The 24581-nt window shown below is 46.1% G+C and overlaps 1 protein-coding gene across 2 annotated transcripts in view; it reads left to right on the forward strand.

The window, feature by feature from the left end:
- Positions 1 to 573: 573 nt before the first annotated feature.
- The window catches only part of ST8SIA1 (ST8 alpha-N-acetyl-neuraminide alpha-2,8-sialyltransferase 1), a 133429-nt gene continuing 109421 nt past the window's right edge, over positions 574 to 24581 (forward strand). For both annotated transcript variants that reach the window (XM_060244610.1, XM_060244611.1), the window contains exon 1: positions 574 to 717. In XM_060244610.1, coding sequence (XP_060100593.1) covers positions 616 to 717 — 102 coding nt within the window. In that variant the 5' untranslated portion in view covers positions 574 to 615. The remainder of the gene's footprint in view (positions 718 to 24581) is intronic.

Genomic DNA, 24581 nt, shown 5'->3' on the forward strand with positions numbered 1-24581 from the left:
ATGGGGATCCAACATGGCTTTTTTATGTCCTTATGTTAGACTGAGGTCAGAATAATGGCATGCGGGGGAGTATTAAAATTCCTCTTGAGAGCCAGTTTGGTGTAGTGGTTAAGTGTGTGAGCTCTTATTTGGGAGAACTAGGTTTAATTCCCCACTCCTCCATTTGCACCTGCTGGAATGGCCTTGGGTCAGCCATAGCTATGGCAGGAGTTGTCCTTGAAAGGGCAGCTTCTGTGAAAGTTCTCTCAGCCCCACCTACCCCACAGGATGTCTATTGTGGGGGGAGAAGATATAGGAGATTGTAAGCCACTCTGAGTCTCTGATTCAGAGGGAAGGGCAGGGTATAAATCTGCAGTCTTCTTCTCTTCCCTGTGCAATACCCCTACCCTGAAACTGTTCTCCATTGCTGCTTATACTTTTACAAATATGCAGGATTACAAATGCCGCATCCAGTTCGTCTCTTAGAGCATATGGCAGAGGGCTAATACACAGACACTGTGTGTTCTTTATGCAAAACTCAAAAGCTTCTCATCAATGTATCCACCTCTGTTTTCTTTCTTCTTCCCTTTTAGGAAACTCCTTGAAGACTGTTGTGACCCCAGCCAATTCTTTGCAATGACAAAAGAGAATTCTCCCGTGGGAAAGAATCTCTGGTTTGATGGGGAATTTCTATACTCCTTCACCATCGACAACAAAACCTTTTCCCTTTTCCCCAAGGTGAGTCACGATCTTGTGTCACGGTGCTGTGTAAGATCTCCCTCTTTCAGAGACCACAAAAGTGCCACCTATTTGCTGGATCCTCTTTGTACTACTTCGTTGACAGGGAAACAAGTAGCATAGAATTCAGCTGCCTTTATTGAATGACAGAAGTTTGAATGGATTGAAGAGTTCTCATTGTAGGTTGTCTTCCAGAACCATGTTTTTACACTATAGGGACAATACCTGGTTTCTGCTAAACACTTGTGAGTGTTCTTGACATTTTGGTGTTCTCTAGAACGTCTTCATAGAAATCTGGCACAAATACACCCTCTAAGCTGTGGAATCTTGTGAGCAAAAATTCCACTTTGTTAGCTACTGGCATTAAAGTTGTGAGCTACTGCATAAATTAGCTTACTCTGGGGCCATTTTTCCTGAGCTACAACAAAAAGGTGTGAGCCAGAAACCTAAAAAACTTTAATTTTTTTTTAAATCTTTAGTCATGTTTGTTTCCTTTAAAAACTTTATATCTCTGCTACCTAATCTTAGGAGAGCCAGTTCAGTATAGTGGTTAAGTGTGCGGACTCTTATCTGGGAGAACCGGGTTTGATTCCCCATTCCTCCACTTGCACCTGGTGGGATGGCCTTGGGTCAACCATAGCTCTGGCAGGGGTTGTCCTTGAAAGGGCAGCTGCTGTGAGAGCCCTCTCCAGCCCCACCCACCTCACAGGGTGTCTGTTGTGGGGAAGGAAGGTAAAGGAGATTGTGAGCCGCTCTGAGACTCCTCGGAGTGGAGGGCGGGATATAAATCCAATATCTTCATCTACCTCACAGGGTGTCTGTTGTGGGGAGTGGGAGAAGGTAAAGGAGATTGTTAGCCGCTCTGAGACTCTTCGGAGTGGAGGGCGGGATATAAATCCAATATCTTCATCTACCTCACAGGGTGTCTGTTGTGGGGGTGAGGAAGGTAAAGGAGATTGTGAGCCGCTCTGAGACTCTTTGGAGTGGAGGGCGGGATATAAATCCAATATCTTCATCTACCTCACAGGGTGTCTGTTGTGGGGGTGAGGAAGGTAAAGGAGATTGTGAGCCGCTCTGAGACTCCTTGGAGTGGAGGGCGGGATATAAATCCAATATCTTCATCTACCTCACAGGGTGTCTGTTGTGGGGGGTGGGGGAAGGTAAAGGAGATTGTGAGCCGCTCTGAGACTCTTCGGAGTGGAGGGCGGGATATAAATCCAATATCATCTTCTTCTTCTTAAATAGGTACACAAATGGCCCAACCCAACATGACCTGGGCCAACCAGGTCTCATTTATGTCAGATCTGGCCCTCATAACAAATAAGTTTGACACCCTTAGCTCAAAGCACTCTCAAAATCACCCGAGTGTTGGAATTGATCTGTGGGAATTTTATAGCCGCTAACACCTCGCTTCTCATTTTAAAAGCATTTTGGCCACGCCTTACTTATTTATCCATAAACTTTTACTCTGCCTTTCTGTTGAAGTATTGTTTCCAGGCAATTAAAATCCACAGTAATACTTCGTATTCAAAAGGCAGAAAGCAGTCAGTACCTGCCTACCTATCAAATTCCACCTCGATGTTTCACATTAAAAGAACAATCAATATGGAAATGCGGCACCTGCCATTTGAGCTGTACAACTTATACAGAAAAAGACTGCCTTGTGATACTTTCTGGGCAAAGGGATTTATTCTGGTGTAAGCTTGCCTGAACTGTAGCCAACCTGGTGAGCTGGAGGCTAGGCGTGCTGCCCATTGACAACAGTGGAGATTTCAAGTCTAAAGGGACATTGAAAGGGCTGCTTGTTGTCTTTCTCTCCTTCCTTGCCTGCCTCTATTCCTTTTAGAAAGAAGATGATGATGATATTGGATTTATACCATACCCTTCACTCTGAATCTCAGAGCGGCTCACAATCTCCTTTACCTTCCTCCCCCACAACAGACAACCTGTGAGGTAGGTGGGGCTGAGAGAGCTCCCCCAGAAGCTGCTGTTTCAAGGACAACTCTACGAGAGCTATGGCTGTCCCAAGGCCATCCCAGCAGCTGCAAGTGGAGGAGTGGGGAATCAAACCCAGTTCTCCCAGATAAGAGTCCGCACATTTAACCACTACACCAAACTGTAGGGGAGAATGAATCCTCATTGCCCTCTGCCTTTGTCCTGAACCGGTTTCTGAACCATATCCCTCCTCTGGCAGTTGTGATGCATCAAGAAAAATATGCTAGAGATCCATTTGGAAATTTTCTGGCATCTCTTCCGATCAGAGGACAGAGTTCCATTCTTACAAAACAGTCTTCAGAATGGCTTCAGAATTAGCTAACGGCAAAGAAATAAGACTCGTGTATATTCAGGATCCGGGGACAGAAGGACTATTGAAAGAGAGGATATTGTTTCGTTTGATTATTGGAACAGTGAGTGGAAAGGAATGAATGGTTTGGAAAAATTGTTTGGAATCTTGCAGCTCATTGTGGTATACTGAGAGTAGGGTTACCAATCCCCAGGTGGGCAAACACTCGAAATAAGCCACTGCATTTTTATGTTGCAAATAAATGCTTAAGCAATTTCTTTCATAATGATGCAATTGTATTATTATCATCACAAACCAAAATTCATGAAATGTCCAAGGAAAAATCAAAAAGTTATTTCACACCACTCTTGTAAGGTAGTACTTTCAAAATCAGAATGTTATTTCACATCACTCTTGTACGGTAGTACTTTACAGTCCACTGTCTCAGTTCTCCTTTGCTCAAAAGACATAGACAGGACCACGCTTGTATATGATTCCTCCTATGGGTAGCAGACCGAAGACTGACAGGTGTGGCGGCTACACAGGTCCTAGGTTCAGTTCTGCGTTTCGTGCACCTTCCACTGGCCGCTTTTCTTTTAGCTTTGGAACCCGTGCTAAAGGCAACTGCTCACACATTACAATACAGTGTTACTTTGCAGCTTGCACGAATGGAGAAATTTTTTTATTTTTCTGTGGACATTTAATGAACTTTGGTTTGTGATGATGATAATAATATAATTGCACCATTATGAAAGAATTTGTTTAAGCATTTATTTGCAACATAAAAATGTATTGGTTTATTTCTAGTGTTTGCTAATCAGTACACTGCAGTTTCCGGTTTGCCCAATCCCCAGGTAGGGGCAGGAGATTCCCCAGTTTGGAGGGTCTTCCCCTGCTTCAGGGTCATCAGAAAGTGTGTGTGTGTGTGTGTGTGTGGCAGGGGGGAATGTCTGCTGGGAACTCCCATCATTCCCTAAGGAGACCGGTATCCATAGGGTATAATGGAAAATTCATCCATAGGTATCTGGAGCTCTAGGCGACCTATTTTTTGAGATAGAGGCACCAAATTTGCAGGATACCATCCAGTGCCTCCCCTCAAAACATACCCCAAGTTTCAAAGAGATTGAACCACAGGGTCCAATTCTGTAAGCCCCAAAAGAAGGTGCCCCTATCCTTCATTATTTCCAAAGGAAGGAAGGCATTTAAAAGGAGTGTGGTCCTATTATATGTGATGCTCAGAACTCCCTTTGGAGCTAATTTATGCTTGTCACAACCTTGCTCCTGACTCCACCCCAAAGTCCTCAGATATTTCCTGAATTGGACTTGGCAACCCTAACTGAGAGCAAGACAAGCACTAAGACACTTTAATACTGAAACTTTATAAGAAGATGAAGAAGATATTGGATTTATACCCCACCCTTCACTCTGAATCTCAAGAGTCTCAGCGCCTTAAAATCTCCTTTACCTTCCTTCCCTACAACAGATAACCTGTGAGGTGGGTGGAGCTGAGAGAGCTCTGACAGAAGCTGCCTTTTCAAGGACAGCTGTGCAAGACCTATGGCTGACCCAAGGCCATTCCAGCAGCTGCAAATGGAGGAGTGCGGAAAGTTCTCCCAGATAAGAGTCCATGCAGTTAACCACTACTAAGAGACATTTTTTTCAATATACTTTGATTTGTGTAACCCCACAGTTTGCTGCTTTGTTTTGGAGCTTTCTTATTCATTCATTCATTTATTTATAACTTCAGTATTATATATCGTCCTCTCCACAAACGGACTCAGGGCGGCTGACAGTCAATTAAAAGAAAAACATTTACAATTGTAATTTAAAACGATAAAATAACAATTTTAAATACATTTTAAGGTGCTATTCAGTCTCAGTATAGGCGGGATCTTCTCTCTTTTGGCAGTGATCCTATAATGATCGTAGTTCCTCAGCAGTGTAGGGTGGCAGTCCTCTCCAAGTTAGGTGTTAAAGACCTGCCAAAATAATTCAGTTTTGCAGGCCCTGCGGAATTGAGAAAGATCCCGCAGGTCCCTTATGGCCTCCAGGAGGGCATTCCACATTTCTGGTGCTGCCACTGAGAAGGCTCTAGCTCATGTGGAACACAGTCTGACCTCCCTTGGTCTGGGAATAGATAGTAAGTTTTGCATCCCTGAACGCAGTGCTCTCTGGGGAACATATGGAGAAAGGCGGTCCCATAGATAGGCAGGCCCTCGACCATGGTTATCTCTCTATTTTTGTCAGAGAGCAGAGCTGGCAGATACACATGAGTAAAAGAACCACCTCAAATGGTGATATTCTCTCTCTCTCTCTCAGAACATAGGAGAAGCCATCTTGGATAGGCCAGTGGCCCATACAGTCCAACACTCTGTGTCACACAGTGGCCAAAAAAAATTATATATATACACACACACACACACACACACACACACACATATATATATATATATATACACACACACACACACATATATATACAATACACACACACTGTGGCTGATAGCCACTGATGGACCTCTGCTCCATATTTTTATCTAACCCTCTCTTGAAGCTGTCTATGCTTGTAGCCTCCACCACCTCCTGTGGCAGTGAATTCCACATGTTAATCACCCTTTGGGTGAAGAAGTACTTCCTTTTATCTGTTTTAACCTGACTGCGCAGCAATTTCATTGAATGCCCACGAGTTCTTGTATTGTGAGAAAGGGAGAAAAGTACTCTCTCTCTCTCTCTCTCTTTTGAGAAATCTGGTGCATTTTGCCCCACAAATGAATTCTGTAATCCTTTAGAAGATCGCCCCCTGCCCTGATATAAAAAGAACATACAGTCAATTAATTCCTCACTGAAAAATGATTTGTCGTTCTATTTTTACATCTTTTTTTTAAATGTGGGTGAACTCCTTCAAAGACCTGCATTAAAGAATTACATCCGTCGGTCCCTTATAAGCGAGCAACAGAGAGGGGCAGGATAAATATTCCATTCCAACGGCAGTTGGATAGCTTTGTAACCTGGCCTAAAAATAAACTATACTTTGAGACGTTCAGAGGATTGAGCAAGACTATAGAAGAACGACAGCGACACTGATAGAAGCAGATAACGTCTCATCTGCCGCCACCGCTCTGATACGGCAAGCCAATCTGATCTCGCAAAATTGGCTTGTTTTCCCACTGCCAAAAGACCTGAGAAACCTCGTTCATAAAAATAGCAAGATGAGGTGGCAAAACCAGTCCTGGGCTGTACCACTGTAGACAGGAGGTGGGAGAATTTTAGAACTGGATACTTCCATATTGGTGCCGGGGGTGGGGGGGAGATCTCTGTGTGCATAACACTAGCTCTGAATTAATAGGGCAGAATCAGCAAAATGTGGAGGGGTGCACAAAAAACTTTTTTCGTAGACTCATAGAATGTTGGAATCATAGAGCATCTAGTTCAGGGGTGTCAAACATGCAGCCCAGGGGCTGAATCAGGCCCCAGGAGGGCTCCTATCATGCCCCTGAGCAACTGGCTGTCCTCTGCTTCCTTCTCCCTATCTTTTGCTTCCTTCTGCATCACAGCTTGCTTTGCAAGGCTTGCTCAAGCGCACAGAAGCTACAGAGCAAAACCTCTATTTTTAGTGACTGAGGCTCCTCCCTTGGGGAAGAAGGGGAGAAGGCAGAGTTTGTTTTTCCAGGCTCTCTCAATCGCACAGCAGAGCTACAAAGCCAAGCCCCTCCTCCTTCTGTTCTCAATGCTTTAACCTTTTTTGCTATTTTCTTGTGGTTGTACCTACCTAATTGGCCATCGGAGAGGAAATGGTGGGAAAATCAGGAGTACAGTGACAGCATCCCAAACATGCTGACTTCACTTCCTGTGTACCTGGAAGTGATGTCAGCAATGTCAGTAGTGTTTTGTCCAAATGCTAGAGCATCCCCAGTGTCCCCTGGTGAACATAAGAGAAGCCATGTTGGATCAGGCCAGTGGCCCATCCAGTCCAACACTCTCTGTCATACAGTGGTCAAAAAACCCCAAGTGCCATCAGGAGGTCCATCAGTTGGGCCAGGATACTAGAAGCCCTCCCACTGTGCCCCCCCAAGCACCAAGAATACAGAGCATTACTTGCCCCAGACAGAGAGTTCCAATAATACATTGCTGATGTTACTTCTGGGCACACAGGGAGGGAATCGGCGTGTTGCAGGCCAAGTCTTGGCAATGATGGGATGGATGGACCCTTGGTGTGATCTAGCTTGCCTGCTCCCCAGCGTTTTTCTCTCAGGAGCCCAAACCGCTGCCCAAGTGCTTCCTAGCTTCTGGGGTTGCCTAGAAACCAGTAATAGGTTTTCCTCTGACTTGACTGACTATCTTCCTGGGAAAAGATTATTTGTGCTTTGCGCTCATTTGATTCTTGTTGCTTATCATTATAATAGCGTTTTCCTGTGTGTTCTTATCTCCAGGTCCTGTCATAGTTTCCCCCTCCCTCCTACTTTGAGGGAGAATTCTTATACAGGAAACATAAGAGGAATACAGATTGAATATTTGAGGTAGTTTAGGCCTCTAGCAATAGTAGTAACCAGGGCTTTTTTTGTAACAGGAACTCCTTTGCATATTAGGCCACACACCCTGCTGTAGCCAATCCTCCCGGAGCTTACAGTAGGCCCCGTACGAAGAGCCCTGTAAGCTCTCGGAGGATTGGCTACATCAGGGGTGTGTCAGCTGACCAGCAGGGGAAGCCCCACCCCAAACAACTCCCTCCTGCATCGACATCGGCATGATAATGTCACCCAGTAGTGATGTCATCGCACCGGGCATGGCACATGTTGAAAGTCTGGCATTTTAGCCAAAACTCTATGGACCCAGGAGCCTCCCACTGGAAGTCCGGTAAGACCTGGCAACACTAAGGCAGGTACTGACTGCAGATTGGGGCAGGGATCTTCATCGCCTTGCAGTAATGTCACTTTCCACTTGACCTGGAAGCGATAATGTCGCTTCCCACAGTGATGTTACTTCCCACATGACACTCTAGCACTCTCCCTAAAACTCCATGGAGTTTCTGGACAAGTGCTATAGCAGGTGTGGCCGAACTTGCTTAACATAAGAGCCACATAGAATAAATGTAAGATGTTTGAGAGCAGGGAGGGAGGGCGGGAGGAAGGAAGGACCTTCTCATGGCTTGAAATGAGGGTTGCCAACCTCCAGGTGATCCCTTCTTGTTCAATCCTGTGTGGTATCCAAATTATTTACAAATCCTGGCTCCAAAGGTGATGCTCCCTTACATGCCCATCAACTTGGACCACGTTTCGCATACAATGCTTCCTCGAAGAGCCAATCTACTTAATTGTTCTTTTTGACGTCAACTGAGACTACTTGATCAAATAGTGCCACTTAATCAAATAGCGCCTGTTGGAAATTTGATCAAGTGGTCTTAGTTGACGTCAAAAAGCAAAATTGAGCAGATTGGCTCTTCGAGGAAGCATTGTATGCGAAATGTGAGCCAAGCATTGTATGCAAATGTGAGCCAAGTTGACGGGAACGTAAAGGGAACATCACCTTTGGAGCTAGGATTTGTAAGGAATTTGGATGCCACGCAGGATTGAACAAGGAGGGAGAAGGACTGGATATTCTCTGGACATCGAAATACTGTGGATCCTTTCCTTTTGTGAAGCATTTTGATATGCTGTGTATTTGGTATTTTTGGAAACAAACATAGACAAATAAGAATTACTGTGTGTGTGTGTGTGTGTGTGTGTGTGTGTGTATATATATTTTATTGTGTGTTTTGTACACAGTTGTTGTTTTCTGCTATAGACTGTGTTGCCACTTTTGTATGGTGTAACCTCCAGGTGATAGCTGGTGCTCTCCTGGGATTACAACTGTTCTCCTTGTGACACAGACCAGTTCCCCTTTAGAAAATGGCTGCTTGGGAGGGTGGACTCTGTGGCATTGTGCCAGGCTGAGGGCGCTCTCCTCTCACGTGGTCCACTTATGTAGGGCTACCATTTCTTGAAATGCCAAAAAGAGGACATATTTCTTGACTGACTACTTCACACAAGTGATCCCTATGACCAATCTCATTTTAAATACCCCTGCTATTTAAGCAGTGATAACTGCTGCGAACTAAGAATATTCCTAACCTTCCAACTCAAAAAGAGGATATTTTCATTGTTTTTCTTTTTAAAAAAAGAGCCCAAAAGAGGATGGACCCCCCAAAAAAGAGGACATATCTTCTAAAAGGAGAACATAAGAACATAAGAGAAGCCATGCTGGATCAGGCCAATGGCCCATCCAGTCCAACACTCTGTGTCACACAGTGGCCAAAAAAACCAGGTACCATCAGGAGGTCCACCAACAGGGCCATAAGAACATATGAACATATGAACATATGAAGCTGCCTTATACTGAATCAGACCCTCGGTCCATCAAAGTCAGTATTGTCTTCTCAGACTGGCAGCGGCTCTCCAGGGTCTCAAGCTGAGGTTTTTCACACCTATTTGCCTGGACCCTTTTTTTTGGAGTTGCCAGGGATTGAACCTGGGACCTTCTGCTTCCCAAGCAGATGCTCTACCACTGAGCCACCGTCCCTCCCCAATAGTACTATTTGAAGCAATAGTACAGTATCAAGTGTAAAAAACTTCATAGAAGTTGTAAGGAGTTTCCTTTATGAGATTTCTGCTACAAATAATGGTTGAATACCCTATTTTCTATTAAGAAAAGGCTGATATTACATAATTTTCTTCCACCCACAAGTTTTGATATCAACAAGAGAAAATGAGGTTCAAAGAGCCAGGGACTTACATCTGGGCTCCCAGTCACAAAGCTCCGGGGTGACCTTGGACCAGTCATTCACCCAGTCTAATACCTCTAAGAGGGTTGTTGTGAGGACAACTTCTGGGAGGAAGAACAGGCTAAAAAATGTAACATAACAAATCTCACTGGCAAAGTCTAATGCATTATTTATTGACAGAAAAATAAAACATCAGCACTACTAATTTTTAAAAAATATTTAACACATTTTTATTCTGCCATTCCACCTGAATAGGGTTCTCAAGGCAACAATTAAAAGACATTAAAAGTCAACTAAAAAAATGAGTTGGATCCAGACTAAACTGGAGATCTCCTTTGCAGACCCACCTTATGCTGATCTCAGCAAGCCCCTGTGTGCTCCTGGAGCAGTATTTCATGGAGAGCAGAAGACTGAAGTGGGAGGCAGGAAAGTTCAGTTACTCTGACAGAAAATTCAGTCTGGATGTTACTCAGTATGAAACAGCAATTAAAATGTAAACAAAGAGGAATGCCAGGTTTCCTTTTTAGCACAGGAACAGTCGCAGCCAGATCACTGGATAAAGCTGGTAGAAGGTTCTCCTGGCAACTGCTGCCACCTGTTTATGCAACATAAGAGAAGCCATGTTGGATCAGGCCAATGGCCCACCCAGTCCAACACTCTGTGTCACACAAAGGCCAAAAAACCAGGTGCTATCAGGAGGCCCACTAGTGGGGCCAGGACACTAGAAGCCCTCCCACTGTTGCCTCCCCCAAGCACCAAGAATACAGAGCATCACTGCCCCAGACAGAGAGTTGCATCTATACCCAGTGGCTGATAGCCACTGCTCCATATGCCTATCTATTCCCCTCTTGAAGCTGTCTGTGCTTGTAGCCGCCGCCACCTCCTGCGGCAATGAATTCCATGCGTTAATCACCCTTTGGGTGAAGAAGGACTTCCTTTTATCTGTTCTAACCCGACTGCTCAGCATTTGGTACATCTGGTAATCCTAACTCATGGATTTAAATTAACTAGGGTGGGTGTGTGTTTTTACAAACATACCTCCTCCCAGTAGTGCCACAGAGGTTAAATGCAGTGTGTTGATGGATTGAACAGATGTGTTAACAGGCTGAGTGAAGTCAAGGCTTTCCTTTATCTTCCGGTCATACATCTGTCTGTTGTTAAGGGGGTTTTGGACTGAGGGAGTTGTAGGGTTATGACTTACCCAGTTCTTTCCTCCCGGTGATGCTCTCTGTCCCTCCTCTCATCCAGCGGAGCAGCAGTGGGGAGGAACAATGCAGGAAAACAGTGTTGTTTTGGAACAGAAAGTGAGTCAGGAATAAACAGCTTTAAAGGGGGATCAGATAGATCCTCCAGGAACACACCCCAAAGTCCCCCTCAGGCAGTGAGGCAGAATCTGGCAACCCTACGTGGCAGACAGACAGACAACCTTTATTGGCATAGCAAAGATAAAGATATGTTAAAAGTTTAAAATACACTGAAAGAACAAAGCAGGGAATAAACAAAATACATCAGTTAATAGCTTCCCTGGTTTGAATTGCAAACTGAAGGAAACAGGCGACATTAGAGGTTATAAGAGGGTTATAACCAGAAAGTAACCACTGGATCCTAAGGTCCAGCAGCTAGGGTTGCCAAGTCCAATTCAAGAAATATCTGGAGACTTTGGGGATGGAGCCAGGAGACTTTGGAGGTGGAGCCAGGAGACATTGGGGGTGGAGCCAGGAGCAAAGTTGTGACAAGCATAATTGAACTCCAAAAGGAGTTCTGGCCATCACATTTAAAGGGGCTGCACACATTTTAAATGCCTTTCCTCCATTGGAAATAACGAAGGATGGGGCACCTTCTTTTGGGGCTCATAGTATCGGACCCCCTGGTCCAATACTTTTGAAACTTGGAGGGTCTTTTGAGGAGAGGCATTGGATGCTATGTTAAAAGTTTGGTGCTTCTACCTCAAAAAACAGCCCCCCAAGCCCCAGATACCCAAGGATCAATTCTCCATTATATCGTTTGGGAATCGGTCTCTATAGGGAATAATGGAGTGCCCAGCAGACATTCCCCCCCCCCCAGTTTCTGATGACCCTGAAGCGGGGGGAGGGCCTTCAAACCGGGGGATCCCCTGCCCTCACCTGGGGATTGGCAACCCTTCCAACAGCCCTACATGTAAATGAAATAGAAAAATGAATGCCGTGGTTTAATTGTGTGCTGACAAACTCACAAGGGAGCATTGTGTCATTTTAGCTGTAGTGCTCTAACGATTGACAAATTAATGGTTGCGTAAGTTTTTGAAAGCAAGGAATGAAATGTTACTGTCAGTGGGGGGAAGCGTGCCTCAGTACCATAGAAGGAAGTGTGTGTGGGGGGGTAGTTATTACAAAATAAAAGCCGGAAGTCCCAGCTGTCCAGGTTGCTGGAATGTACTTTGCAAGGGAACAAATGAGAACCAGATACAAAGAGCAAGCAAGCGTGTGTGTGGCTTTGGCCTTGTTTTCATACATTTTGGGTACAGCTTATGATGCTCTGGTCTCCTTGAGCATTTGGCCTTCTTCGGCCAGTTTGGTGTAGTGGTTGAGTGTGCGGACTCTTCTCTGGGAGAACCGGGTTTGATTCCCCACTCCTCCACTTACAGCTGCTGGAATGGCCTTGGGTCAGCCATAGCTCTGGCAGAAGTTGTCCTTGAAAGGGCAGCTGCTGTCAGAGCCCTCTCAGCCCCACCCATCTCACAGGGTGTCTGTTGTGGGGGAGGAAGGTAAAGGAGATTGTGAGCCACTCGGAGACTCTGAGATTCGGAGTGGAGGGCAGGATATAAATCCAATATCATCTTTTTCTTCTTCTTCTTCTCCTCTCAGTTTTTAAAATTCTGTTCTTTGCTTTTCTTGCCTTTTTCTACTTGAATGCAGGTATATACAGTAGGCGTGCAAAAAGCTTGTGTAGAACAACGTCCTGAATACGTAGGTTAACTTTTGTTCCAGATGTTTTTATTAGAGTTGCCAGGTCTGTGTTGGAAAATATCTGGAGACTTTGAGGGTGGATCCAGGAGGGGGCGGGGTTTGGGGAGGGGAGGGGCCATAGTCATGGAGTGCATTCTTCCAACTAGCCATTTTCTCCAGGGGATTTGATCTCTGCCAGCTAGGCTTGCCAATCCACAGGTCCCAGTAGGGGTTCTTCCACTTTCCCAGGCTCCTTCCCGCCCCCAGTCAGCTGGCTGGCAGAGGGAAGCCCCGCCCCCAGAGGACCATGTGCCTTTCCACCTCTGGAGGCTTCAGTCTCCGATTGAAAGGCTTCCTCTTGGGATGGGGTGTCTGTGTTATTTGGAAGAAGTTGGCTGCAACTCGTGAGTAGAGAGGCCAATCCCTCACTTCAGAGTTGCCAGACATGGGGGAGGGAGGGAAACGTCTGCTGAGTACTTCATAATACCGTATGTGGAGATTGATTCTCATAGGGTATAATGGGGAATTGATCTGGAGGTTTCAGGGGCTCTGGGGGAGCTGTTTTTTGAGGTAGAGGCACCAAATTTTCAGTATAGTATCTAGTGCCTCTCCCCAAAGTACCCCCCAAGTTTCAAAATGATTGGACCAGGGGGTCCAATTCTATGAGCCCCAAAAGAAGGTGCTCCTATCCTTCATTATTTCCTATGGAAGGAAGACATTTAAAAAGGTGTGCCGTCCCTTTAAATGTGATGGCCAGAACTCCCTTGGAGTTCAATTATGCTTGTCACATCCTTGCTCCTGGCTCCGCCCCCAATGTCTCCTGGCTCTACCCCCAAAGTCCCCAGATATTTCTTAAATTGGATTTGGTAACCCTACTGCCAGCCGGAGATCAGTTGTAAAAGCAGATTTCCAGGCCCCACCTGGAGGTGGCAACCCTACTTGAACTTTATAACATTAAAAACACCAGGGCTTTTTTTTTTTTTTTTAAGGAGGAACGCACAGGAATGCAGTTCTAGCTGTCTTGGTGTCAGGGGGTGTGGCCAGATATGCAAATGAGTTCCTGCTGGGCTTTTTCTACAAAGAAAGCCCTGTGCGAAACAATGGTGAAGTCAGCGGGTGTGGCCTAACATCCTAATGAGTTCCCGAAAGACTGAACATATGAATATATGAAGCTGCCTTATACTGAATCAGACACTTGGTCCATCAAAGTCAATATTGTCTTCTCAGACTGGCAGCGGCTCTCCAGGGTCTCAAGCTGAGGTTTTTCACACCTATTTGCCTGGACCCTTTTTTGGAGATGCCAGGGATTGAACCTGGGACCTTCTGCTTCCCAAGCAGATGCTCTACCACTGAGCCACCGTCCCTCCCCAACACCGTCCCTCACCTGGTTTCTAGAGATGTCATAAGTCAGCGTTAATTATAAGAATGGGGCCATGGAAGGTGATCGTTAAGAGAATAGAATGGTTAGGATTTGATGATAAAGGTATAAACATAAAACGAATAAACCCTCAGTACTCTATCTAGATAGAACAAGTATGTACCTTATTGAAGTCACGGCATGTAAGTTCACCAGCGTTCTTTGGAGTTCCTTTCTTTTGTGCTATTCTGAGCTACTTAAAAGATCTCACAATTCCTCATTAGAGAAGAACACTTCCTCATTAGAGAAGAACACTGGCAAAAAAATTTATATATACACACACACTGTGGCTAATACCACTGATGGACCTGTGCTCCATATTTTTATCTAAACCCCTCTTGAAGGTGGCCATGCTTGTGGCCACCACCACCTCCTGTGGCAGTGAATTCCACATGTTAATCACCCTTTGGGTGAAGAAGTACTTCCTTTTATCCGTTTTAACCTGTCTGCTCAGCAATTTCATCGAATGCCCACGAGTTCTTGTATTGTGAGAAAGGGAGAAAAGTACTTCTTTCTCTATTTTCTCCATCCCATGCATTATCTTGTAAACCTCTATCATGTCACCCCGCAGTCGATGTTTCTCCAAGCTAAAGAGTCCCAAGCGTTTCAACCTTTCTTCATAGGGAAAGTGTTCCAGCCCTTTAATCATTCTAGTTGCCCTTTTCTGGACTTTCTCCAATGCTATAATATCCTTTTTGAGGTGCGGTGACCAGAACTGCACACAGTACTCCAAATGAGACCGCACCATCGATTTATACAGGGGCATTATGATACTGGCTGATTTGTTTTCAATTCCCTTCCTAATAATTCCCAGCATGGCGTTGGCCTTTTTTATTGCAATCGCACACTGTCTTGACATGTTCAGTGAGTTATCTACCACGACCCCAAGATCTCTCTCTTGGTCAGTCTCTGCCAGTTCACACCCCTCACTGGAAACTCACTGGGTGATCTTTGACCAGTCTCTCTCTCCAAGCCTACCTCACAGGGTTGTTTTTGTAAGGAAAAAAGAGAAGAGGAGAAAGCTGTTTTAGGGTCCTCATTGGTAAGGTTGCCAGACTCCCACTGGGGATGGGGGAACCCCTGCTTTTGTGGGATGCTTCCTTGCCACTGGCCAGCTGGATGGTGGATGGAAATTCTGCCCCTAACTGGCCCAAACAGTGACGTGATGACATCACCTGGAAGTGATGTCATATTACCGACATTGCATGGAGACACTCTAGTTTTGGGGCAAAACTCTATGGTAAAATTGATTACAAACTATAGTTTTGCCCAAAAACTAGAGCATCATCTCCAATGTCGACAACATGATGACATCACTTCCAGGTGATGTCAATATGTGAGCGAAGATTCCAGAAAGGCCCAAGGGTCTCCCTGCCAGATTCCAGGTAGGACCCAACAATCCTAATTATTGGAGAGGAAAGCAGGGTATAAACAGTGGAGACAAATCCAAGGAGAAAAAGAAGATATTGGATTTATATCCTGCCCTCCACTCCAAGGAGTCTCAGAGCGGCTCACAATCTCCTTTACCTTCCTCCCCCACAACAGACACCCTGTGAGGTGGGTGGGGCTGGAGAGGGCTCTCACAGCAGCTGCCCTTTCAAGGACAACCTCTGCCAGAGCTATGGCTGACCCAAGGCCATTCCAGCAGGTGCAAGCGGAGGAGTGGGGAATCAAACCCGGTTCTGCCAGATGAGAGTTCGCACACTTAATCACTACACTGAACTGGCTCTCAGAGTTAAAATAATGGAAAGGCTTAAGAAGAATGTGAGTCTCTGATCAATCTTTACATCAGCGGTCCCCAACCATTTTGAACCAGAGGGCAATAGTGGAATTCTGACCCAGCAAGGTGGGTGCAGCCACTAGATTGCCGGTCTCCAGGTGGGGCCTGGGGATGTCCTGCTTTTGCAGCTGATCTCCAGCTGGCAGAGATCAGCTCCCCTGGAAAAAAGGGCCGCTTTGAAGGGTGGGCTCTCTGGCATTGTACCCATATTGAGGCCCCTCCCCTCTGCAAACCCACCCCCTCTCCCGAATCCACCCCAACACAGACCTGGCAACCCCGGTGGCCTCGAAATGACTGCCACACAATGGTTTCCACAGGAGGCAGAGCCAGCAACAAAACGGTTGCTGCATCTTAGCTTCAGTCACGCCATGACAATCCTGGTGCCGTGTTGACGGCTGCTGCCAAAGCAATATTTTTAAAAATCTCCATTGGCCAATCAGAAGCCTTACGGGCAAAAGCCCACCTGGCCCCCCACCCACTTTGTAAATACACTTGGCAGGTGCCAGGAAAGGTTTTGATGGGCACCGCAGTGTCATGTTGGGGACCCATGCTTTACTCAGAGGTGTCAAACACGTGACCCGTGGGACAAGTCAGGTCCCCAGAGGGCTCCTATCAGGCCCCCGAGCAACTGGCTCTCGTCTGCTTCCTTCTCCCTCTCTCTTGCTTCCTTCTGCATCTCAGTGCAAAAGAACAATGGCAGCCCAATATATAGAATACAGAAATATCAAAAATAATGTGCAAAACACACACTCTTGAATAGTTTATACAAAATTAAGTAAATTGTATTATGTCATGTAATGAACAGCCTACAAAAGTAGGCATACATTCATACAATCAGAAATTAAAGCCAAACAAGAGTCTCAAATAAAGTATTTCAGGGAGGACCCCTCACAGTCTCTTAATTTTCCAAACAGAGTACTAAGACTCAATAATAAAGTTCCACAGGAGTTCCTCTGTTGCTTGTTGGCTTCTGAAGGAAAAATTCTTGCCTTCACGCAAACTCCGGCTTTGATTGCGTTCTGTTTGAGAGAGAACTTGGCTGGAAGTTTCAGTTACGAGGAAGCTGCAGGAGCAGCGGAACGCAATCAAAGCCGGAGTTTGCGTGAAGGCAAGAATTGTTCCTTCAGAAGCCAACAAGCAACGGAGGGACTCCTGTGGAACTTTATTATTGAGTCTTAGTACTCTGTTTGGAAAATTAAGAGACTGTGAGGAGAGCCAGTTTGGAATGGAGAGCCAGTTTGGTGTAGTGGTTAAGTGTGCAGACTCTTATCTGGGAGAACCAGGTTTGATTCCCCACTCCTCCACTTGCACCTGCTAGCATGGCCTTGGGTCAGCCATAGCTCTGGCAGAGGTTGTCCTTGAAAGGGCAGCTGCTGTGAGAGCCCTCTCAGCCCCACCCACCTCACAGGGTGTCTGTTGTGGGGGAGGAAGGTAAAGGAGATTGTGAGCCGCTCTGAGACTTTTCGGAGTGGAGGGCGGGATATAAATCCAATATCTTCATCTACCTCACAGGGTGTCTGTTGTGGGGGAGGAAGGTAAAGGAGATTGTGAGCCGCTCTGAGACTCTTCGGAGTGGAGGGCGGGATATAAATCCAATATCTTCTTCTTCTGCTTCTCCCTGAAATACTTTATTTGAGACTCTTGTTTGGCTTTAATTTCTGATTGTATGAATGTGTGCCTACTTTTGTAGGCTGTTCATTATATGATATAATACAATTTACTTAATTTTGTATAAACTATTCAAGAGTGTGTGTTTTGCACAATATTTTTGATATTTTTGTATTCCTTCTGCATCTCAGCTTGCTTTGCCAGGCTTGCTGAATCGCACAGGAGCTACAGAGCAAAAACCTCTATTTTCTCCATTGGCTGAGGCTCCTCCCTTGGGGAGGATGGGAGGGGGAAAGAGAACTTTCTTTGCCAGGCTCCCTCAGTCACACAGCAGAGCTGCTGAGCCGAGCCTCTCTTCCTTTCTATTGGCTGAGGGTCATCAGAGCAAGAGTTGTCAGTTATCAGATACTGCTAAATAGAGATGATATTGCAAGAGCGCTAATGTTTTAAGCGTGTTTTATTTTAATTTTTTTTAAAAACCCTTTGTGTTTGTCTGTGTCCTTTATAAAATTTATATCTCTGCTACCTGGAATTACATTTTATATGGCCCAGCCCCACAAAGTCAGGTCCGTCCCATGTGACAAAATAAGTTTGATGCCCCTGTTTTATATATTTGAAAACAATGCTGGAAGGAAATATGTGAATGACACAGTCGGATACTGAGTATTGAATGCAGTCCGGTGGATTTTTTTTTAAGGGGGAAAAAACCCGTTTGAAGGCATACTTTGATGGGGGGGGGGGAGGAATTCATTCCAGGCGTTGTGTATTCAACACACTTTACATTTTGCTAACACATTCTGGCTCTGTATTACAATGGTCTTTTGTCAGAAGAGTGGGATTTCAGAATGGAGCTTTGTGCCTTTGAAGCAGATTTCTGATTGCCACTTCTTCAAATACGCTTTGAACCGATATCAACTTTTTGTGTATTTTTTCTCCTCCGGAGAATAGACGACGTTTTCCTAGATTCGATAACCAAGGAAGATAGCTGGCAATTGCCAGGCCTGTTGCTGTTTTTGCATCAAGAATGAAATTTGAAAGTCAGTTTTTAAAAGAAAGGGTTCTGTTCTTTTTGTAACTATCGCTGATCAAAGGGAAAGAAAAGCATGTAAAAAGCCTGAATGTTTTAGACATCAGCAGATTCCCCTCTCAGCTGCTCTTATGATATGGTTGCCAGCTTCTGATTGGGAAATACCTGGAGATGAGGGGTGTGGAGCCTGGGGAAGGTGTGGTTTGGGGAGGGGAGGGACTTCCATGAGATATAATGCCATAGAGTCCATCTTCCAAAGCAGCCATTTTCTCCAGATGAACTGATTTTGGTCATCTTGGGAGGTGGTGGGCTCTCCTTCCGGCTCAACATTAGGAAGAACTTCCTGACCGTTAGAGCGATTCCTCAGTGGAACAGGCTCAGAACAGGCTCCCTCAGGAGGTGGTGGGCTCTCCTTCCCCGGAGGTTTTTAAACAGAGGCTAGATGGCCGTCTGACAGCAATGCTGATTCTGTGAATTTAGGGGGAGGTCTTTGTGAGTTTCCTGCATTGTGCAGGGGGTTGGACTAGATGACCCTGGAGGTCCCTTCCAACTCTATGCTTCTGTGATCTGGAGATCAACTGTGATAGCAGGAGATCTCCAGGTGCCACATGGAGGTTGGCAACCCGGTGAGCAAATAATATTGACAGGCAGCTGCACTTGTTGGAGCTCAAGCCACCATCTGAATTATTGGTGTTGTCCAGGGCTTTTTTTGGTAGCAGGAACTCCTTTGCATATTAGGCCACACACCCCTGATGTAGCCAGTCCTCCTGGCACTGAGGATTGGCTACATCAGGGGTGTGTGGCCTAATATGCAAAGGAGTTCCTGCTACCAAAAAAAGCCCTGACGTTGTCACTGTTTGCAGATAACGGGCTAGATCAGGTGTGTTAAATTCATTTGTTATGAGGGGCGGATCAGACATAAATGAGACCTTGTCTGGCCGGGCCATGCCATGTCAGGCCAGGCCATGTGTGTACCTTTTTAATATTAGGTAGCTGAGATATAAACTTTATAAAGGACACAGACAAACACACTTAAAAGATTTTTTTAAAATAAAGCTTAAAATAAAACTTGCCTAAAACATTTGCACTCATTGGTCTTGGAGGTACTTTCTTTGTATCTCTCCCATGGGATCCAGGGAACTAGGCAAAGTAAGCTCTGGCTCTTTCCTTCCTTCTCCAGGGAAGCAGGAGGGGGAGGAGCCTCAGCCAATAGAAGGAGGAGAGGCTTGGCTCAGTAGCTCTGCTGTGCGATTGAGAGAGCCTGGCAAAGCAAGCTTTCCCTCCCCACTTCCTCCCCAAGGGAGGAGCCTCAGCCAATGGAAAAAAAATAGAGATTTTGCTCCGTAGTTCCTGTGCAATTGAAAAAGCCTGGCAAAGCAAGCTGTGATGCAGAAGGAAGTGAGAGAGAGGGAGAAGGAAATAGATGACAGCCGGTTGCTCAGGGGCCTGATGCAAGCCCCCCGGGGGCCTGATTCGCCCCCCGGGCCTCTTGTTTGACACCTCTGGGGGTACATCCTTTAAACTGTGACGCTGCCTTATTTACAGACGCAGTTCTCTTCTATCTTCTAACCTTTCTTTAGCACCCCCCTAACTCCTGCGGAAGGTGATGCGGGAGGCGGTTGGATTCTTATGGACAAAAAGCTGTGTGGCTTGGGGGAGGGGGGTGCCGCAAGGAGCCAGGCAAAATCATCATATGTGCTACTGCTTGTAATTAATAATTATTGTATGGCTTTGTGTGTCGTTTGGCCAGGAGATTGTAAGATTGTCTGGCAGCCAGAATTTCTAGCTCGTTTAGCATTAAGCACCACTGGGAGTTGAGCTGGACTTGTTTTTTTTTTAGGCAAGAGACATTTCAGAGGTGGTTTGCCATTGCCTGCCTCTGCATCACAGCCCTGGTATTCCTTGAAGGTTGCCCTTCCAAATACTCACCAAGGCCAACCCTGCTTAGCTTCTGAGATCTTTTGAGATTAGGCTCGTGTGAACTATCCCAGTGCTTCTGCTTCTATTGGTGCAAGAATCTGAAGACTTGAGCAGTGTCTCAGGAAAGCTCCTACGCTACCGCCAATTTTCGGCTGCGATCACACACCCTAGATAATGCACTTTCAGTCCTTTCTGTAGCGCTGCCACCCGGTGGGCTTCTACTATCAATCGCCATTGCTCATAATGCGAGGCAAACTTCCAGATCCTGAAGCTCTCACTTGGGAGACAGGTGACCCATGGCTCTGTTATGGTGAGGAGAAGGACGAAGAGGAGAAGAAGGAGGAGGAGGAGGAGGAGGAAGAAGAAAAAGACTGTAGATTTATACCCCGCCTTCTCTCTGAATCAGAGACTCAGAGTGGCTTACAATCTCCTATATCTTCTCCCCCCACAACAGACACCCTGTGAGGTGGATGGGGCTGAGAGGGCTCTCACAGCAGCTGCCCTTTCAAGGACAACTCCTGCGATAGGTATGGCTAACCCAAGGCTAGCTATTCTAGCAGCTGTAAATGGAGGAGTGGGGAATCAAACCCGGTTCTGCCAGATAAGAGTCTGCACACTTAACCACTGCACCAAACTGGCTCTCAGAGGAGGAGAAGGAGGAGGAACAAAAAGAAAAGAAGAAGAAGAGGAGGAGGAAGAAGAAGAGAGGAGGAGGAGAGAAGGAGAAGATGAGGAGGAGGAGAAAAGGAGGAAGAGGATGAGGAGGAGAAAAGAAGAAGGAAGGGAAGAGGAGGAGATGAAAAGGTGGAGGAGGAGGAATAGTAGTAGTAGGAGATTGGAGCAGTTTACAATCTCCTTTCCCTTCCTCTCCCCACAACAGACGCCCTATGAGGCAGGTAGAGCTGAGAGAGCTCTTTTGAGCACTGCTCTCAAGAGAACAGCTCTGAGAGAACCTGTGACTGACCCAAGGTCGCCCAATAGTTGCATGCGGAGGAGTGGATAATCAAATCCAGTTCTCTAGGTTGGAGTCCTTAACCACTACACCAAACAAGCTGTAGTGGTTAAGAGTGGTTGGACTAGCATCTGGGAGAGTCAGGTTCAGGTCCCCAGTTGTGCCAGGGAAGCTTGCTGGGTGACCGTGGGCCAGTCACACTCTCTCAGACTAACCTACCTCACAGGGTTGTTGTAAAGATAAAATGGAGGAGAGGAGAACATTGTAAGCCACTTTGGGTCCCTATCAGGGAGAAAAGGAGGGTATAAATAAATTATATAAATAAAATAAAAATCAAACAGGCAGCTGAATCCGGTAGCCTGTTTGACCGCCTGCTCAGAACCTGAGTACGTTGACTTTTTCCTCAGTTTCCCTGGGAATTTGTCTTCCCTTCCTGATGAACGAGCTTGACTTGAGGGTATTTCTTTTAAATAGCATTATTGTAATTTGCAGAACAACGGAACAGCTCTGTCTGCAGTCCAGCAAATGAATCATCGCCCTGGGAAAGCTATGCCATTGCCTAAGCCGGCCACGCTTTCTCCACTGGACGCTGCAATTCTCTTGTGGCATTCTCAGGAGTTGGCAGTTTGAGCCAGTTATAGGGGCCAAGTGACATGCAGGGCCAGCTCTCCCACTAGGCAAACTAGGCTCTTGTCTAGGGCGCTGGCCCTGGAGGGGTACAAAATTAGGCGCCCTCACCTTTTTGTTTAAAAAAATTCCTTCCCCTCCCTACCCGAATCGCTTCTTCCCTTTGCTGTCACTTCTCCCGTCCTTTCCCTCCCTCCCCTCCCCAAATCACTGTTGTCTTCTACCCCTTTCCACTGCTTCTCCCAGCCTCCTTCCCCTCCCTGCCCGTCCCAAATTGCTGCTGCCTTCTTCCCCCTTTCTGCCTCTTCTCCTGGCCTCAGCCCCTCCCTCCCCACCCCAAAGGGGTGGCAGGGAGAGGGGGGGCAGCGGGCAGCAAGGCCCTAGGGCCGACCCTGGCAACATGTGATGCTTGAGTTCTGTGATGGCAGCAAGGTTGTCTAAATTGGGGAGAGGGAGAGAATATGGATTAAGACTGCCCCATTGAGAAAGGAGGGTGACCCTGTGAGGCATTCAAGGCAAGAGAAGACGTGGTTGGCCATTTTCTGCCTCTGCATCATGACCTTGGACTTACTCGGGGGTTTCCCATCCAAATACTAACCAGGGCCAACCCTGCTTAACTTCCAAGATCTGAAGAAGAAGAAGAATTGCAGATTTATACTGCACCCTTCTCTCTGATTCAGAGTCTCAAAGCCGCTTACAATCTCCTTCATCTCCTTCCCCCACAACAGACACCCTGTGAGGTGGGTGGGGCTGGAGAGAGCTCTCCCAGAAGCTGCCCTTTCAAGGACAACTCCTACCAGAGTGATGGCCAACCCAAGGCCATTCCAGCAGGTGCAAGCGGAGGAGTGGGGAATCAAACCCGGTTCTCCCAGATAAGAGGCGGCGCACTTAACCACTACACCAAACTGGCTCTCTGACGAGATTGGGCTAGCCTGGATGATTCAGGTTAGGACCAAGATCCTGTGAATTTAGGGGGAAGTGTTTGTGAGTTTCCTGCATTGTGCAGGGGGTTGGACTAGATGACCCTAGACGTCCCTTCCAACTCTATGATTCTAAGATTGTCATTATTGTATTTACAGATATGGGTTCAGGTTTTACCAACGTGGTTGATTTGAATTGACTCTTGGCATTTTCTCTAGGTTTTGCCAAAGCCGCTTCACGAGAAAGGATGTTTATACATGCTTGGAATAAAGGAATAAATAATTTTAATGGATAAATAAGGCACGAAAGCTCATCGCTGTTGGCCCTAATAGCAGAATAGAAATTCTGCTTTATGGAGGTTTTAACAGCCACAGTGCCAGAACTCTTTCTAACAGCATCTGCCCTACCGCCATTGTAAATAACCCCTCTGCTTAGCCGCCACTTAAATAAATCTGTTTTCAGTACAGAAAAAAATCCCATTTACTTGAATAGTTTCAAGATAATCATCAGAGAATCCGTACGTGTCTCACAAAGCCCTTCAGATGCTACTTTTTTCAGGCCTCAAAACACACTTATAATGGAATCTATTCTTCCATCATAAATATCTCGCCTATACTATTTCAATTAATCATCCTCTTCAAGGTTTTCCGGCCCAAACCACCTACTCCTGTAATACAAAACAGCTTTTTTAAAAAACCGTCCGTGCTGTTCAAGGCTACGTTTACTGTGTGGTTGGGTCATGCCTTTCAACAGAGTGCACGGAATGGTGGGAAATAACAAACAGGGTTACGAGGGCCGATGCCTACCTGTGCCGAACCGTTTTGTGAGACAGGCCTTTTGTTCGGATTTTTCTACGCAGGCTTCTCATTCGAGGTTTGACACTTGTGGTATAATTGTCGTTAAGACATTCTAAAAATCCTTTTTGTAAGTGAGGCAGAACAACGCCGTCGTACTTAAGTACTGTGTTTAGATCGGAACCTTGATTGGAATTCGCTTTTTGTTCCATTACTGACCAAAGACCCCATTAGGATAATGGGTCAGGTATGAGAAGAAGACTTGCCTATTTCTGAGGGTCCAGGGGCAGGGGGAACGCACTGAATCTCTTGTGGGAAAGGTGGTGAGGAGGAGGGAAATTGAGGCATCCTCAGTGGCTTCCTTGCTGACAACACTGTCCCCAATTCAGAATTATTTTCACAGCAACCATGTAAGGGAGGCTGAGAGAATGACTTCCTCATTCAGAGAACCTCATGGACTTCCATGTCAGAGAACCAGTGGTCCATCTAGTCAAGCATCCAAAAACATAAGAAGGGCCCAGTGGGATGAGACCCGTGGTCCATCTACTCCAACGTCTCAAGAACATCAAAAGAGCCCTGGTCAGGCTTTTTTTTCTTTTTGTAGCAGGGGCTCCTTTGCATTTTAGGCCACACACGCCTGATGTAGCCAATCCTCCTGGAGTTTACGGTAGACTCTGTAATAAGAGCTCTGTAATCTCCTGGAGGATTGGTTACATCAGGGGGTGTGGCCTAATATGCAAAGGAGTTCCTGCTACAAAAAAAGCCCTGGCCTTGCTGGATCAGACCAGTGGTCCATCCAGTCCAGCATCCTAAGAACATCAGAAAAGCCCTGCTGGATCAGGTCCATCTAGTC

The sequence above is a fragment of the Heteronotia binoei genome, chromosome 8, assembly GCF_032191835.1.
Source record: "Heteronotia binoei isolate CCM8104 ecotype False Entrance Well chromosome 8, APGP_CSIRO_Hbin_v1, whole genome shotgun sequence".
Lineage (NCBI taxonomy): Eukaryota > Metazoa > Chordata > Lepidosauria > Squamata > Gekkonidae > Heteronotia > Heteronotia binoei.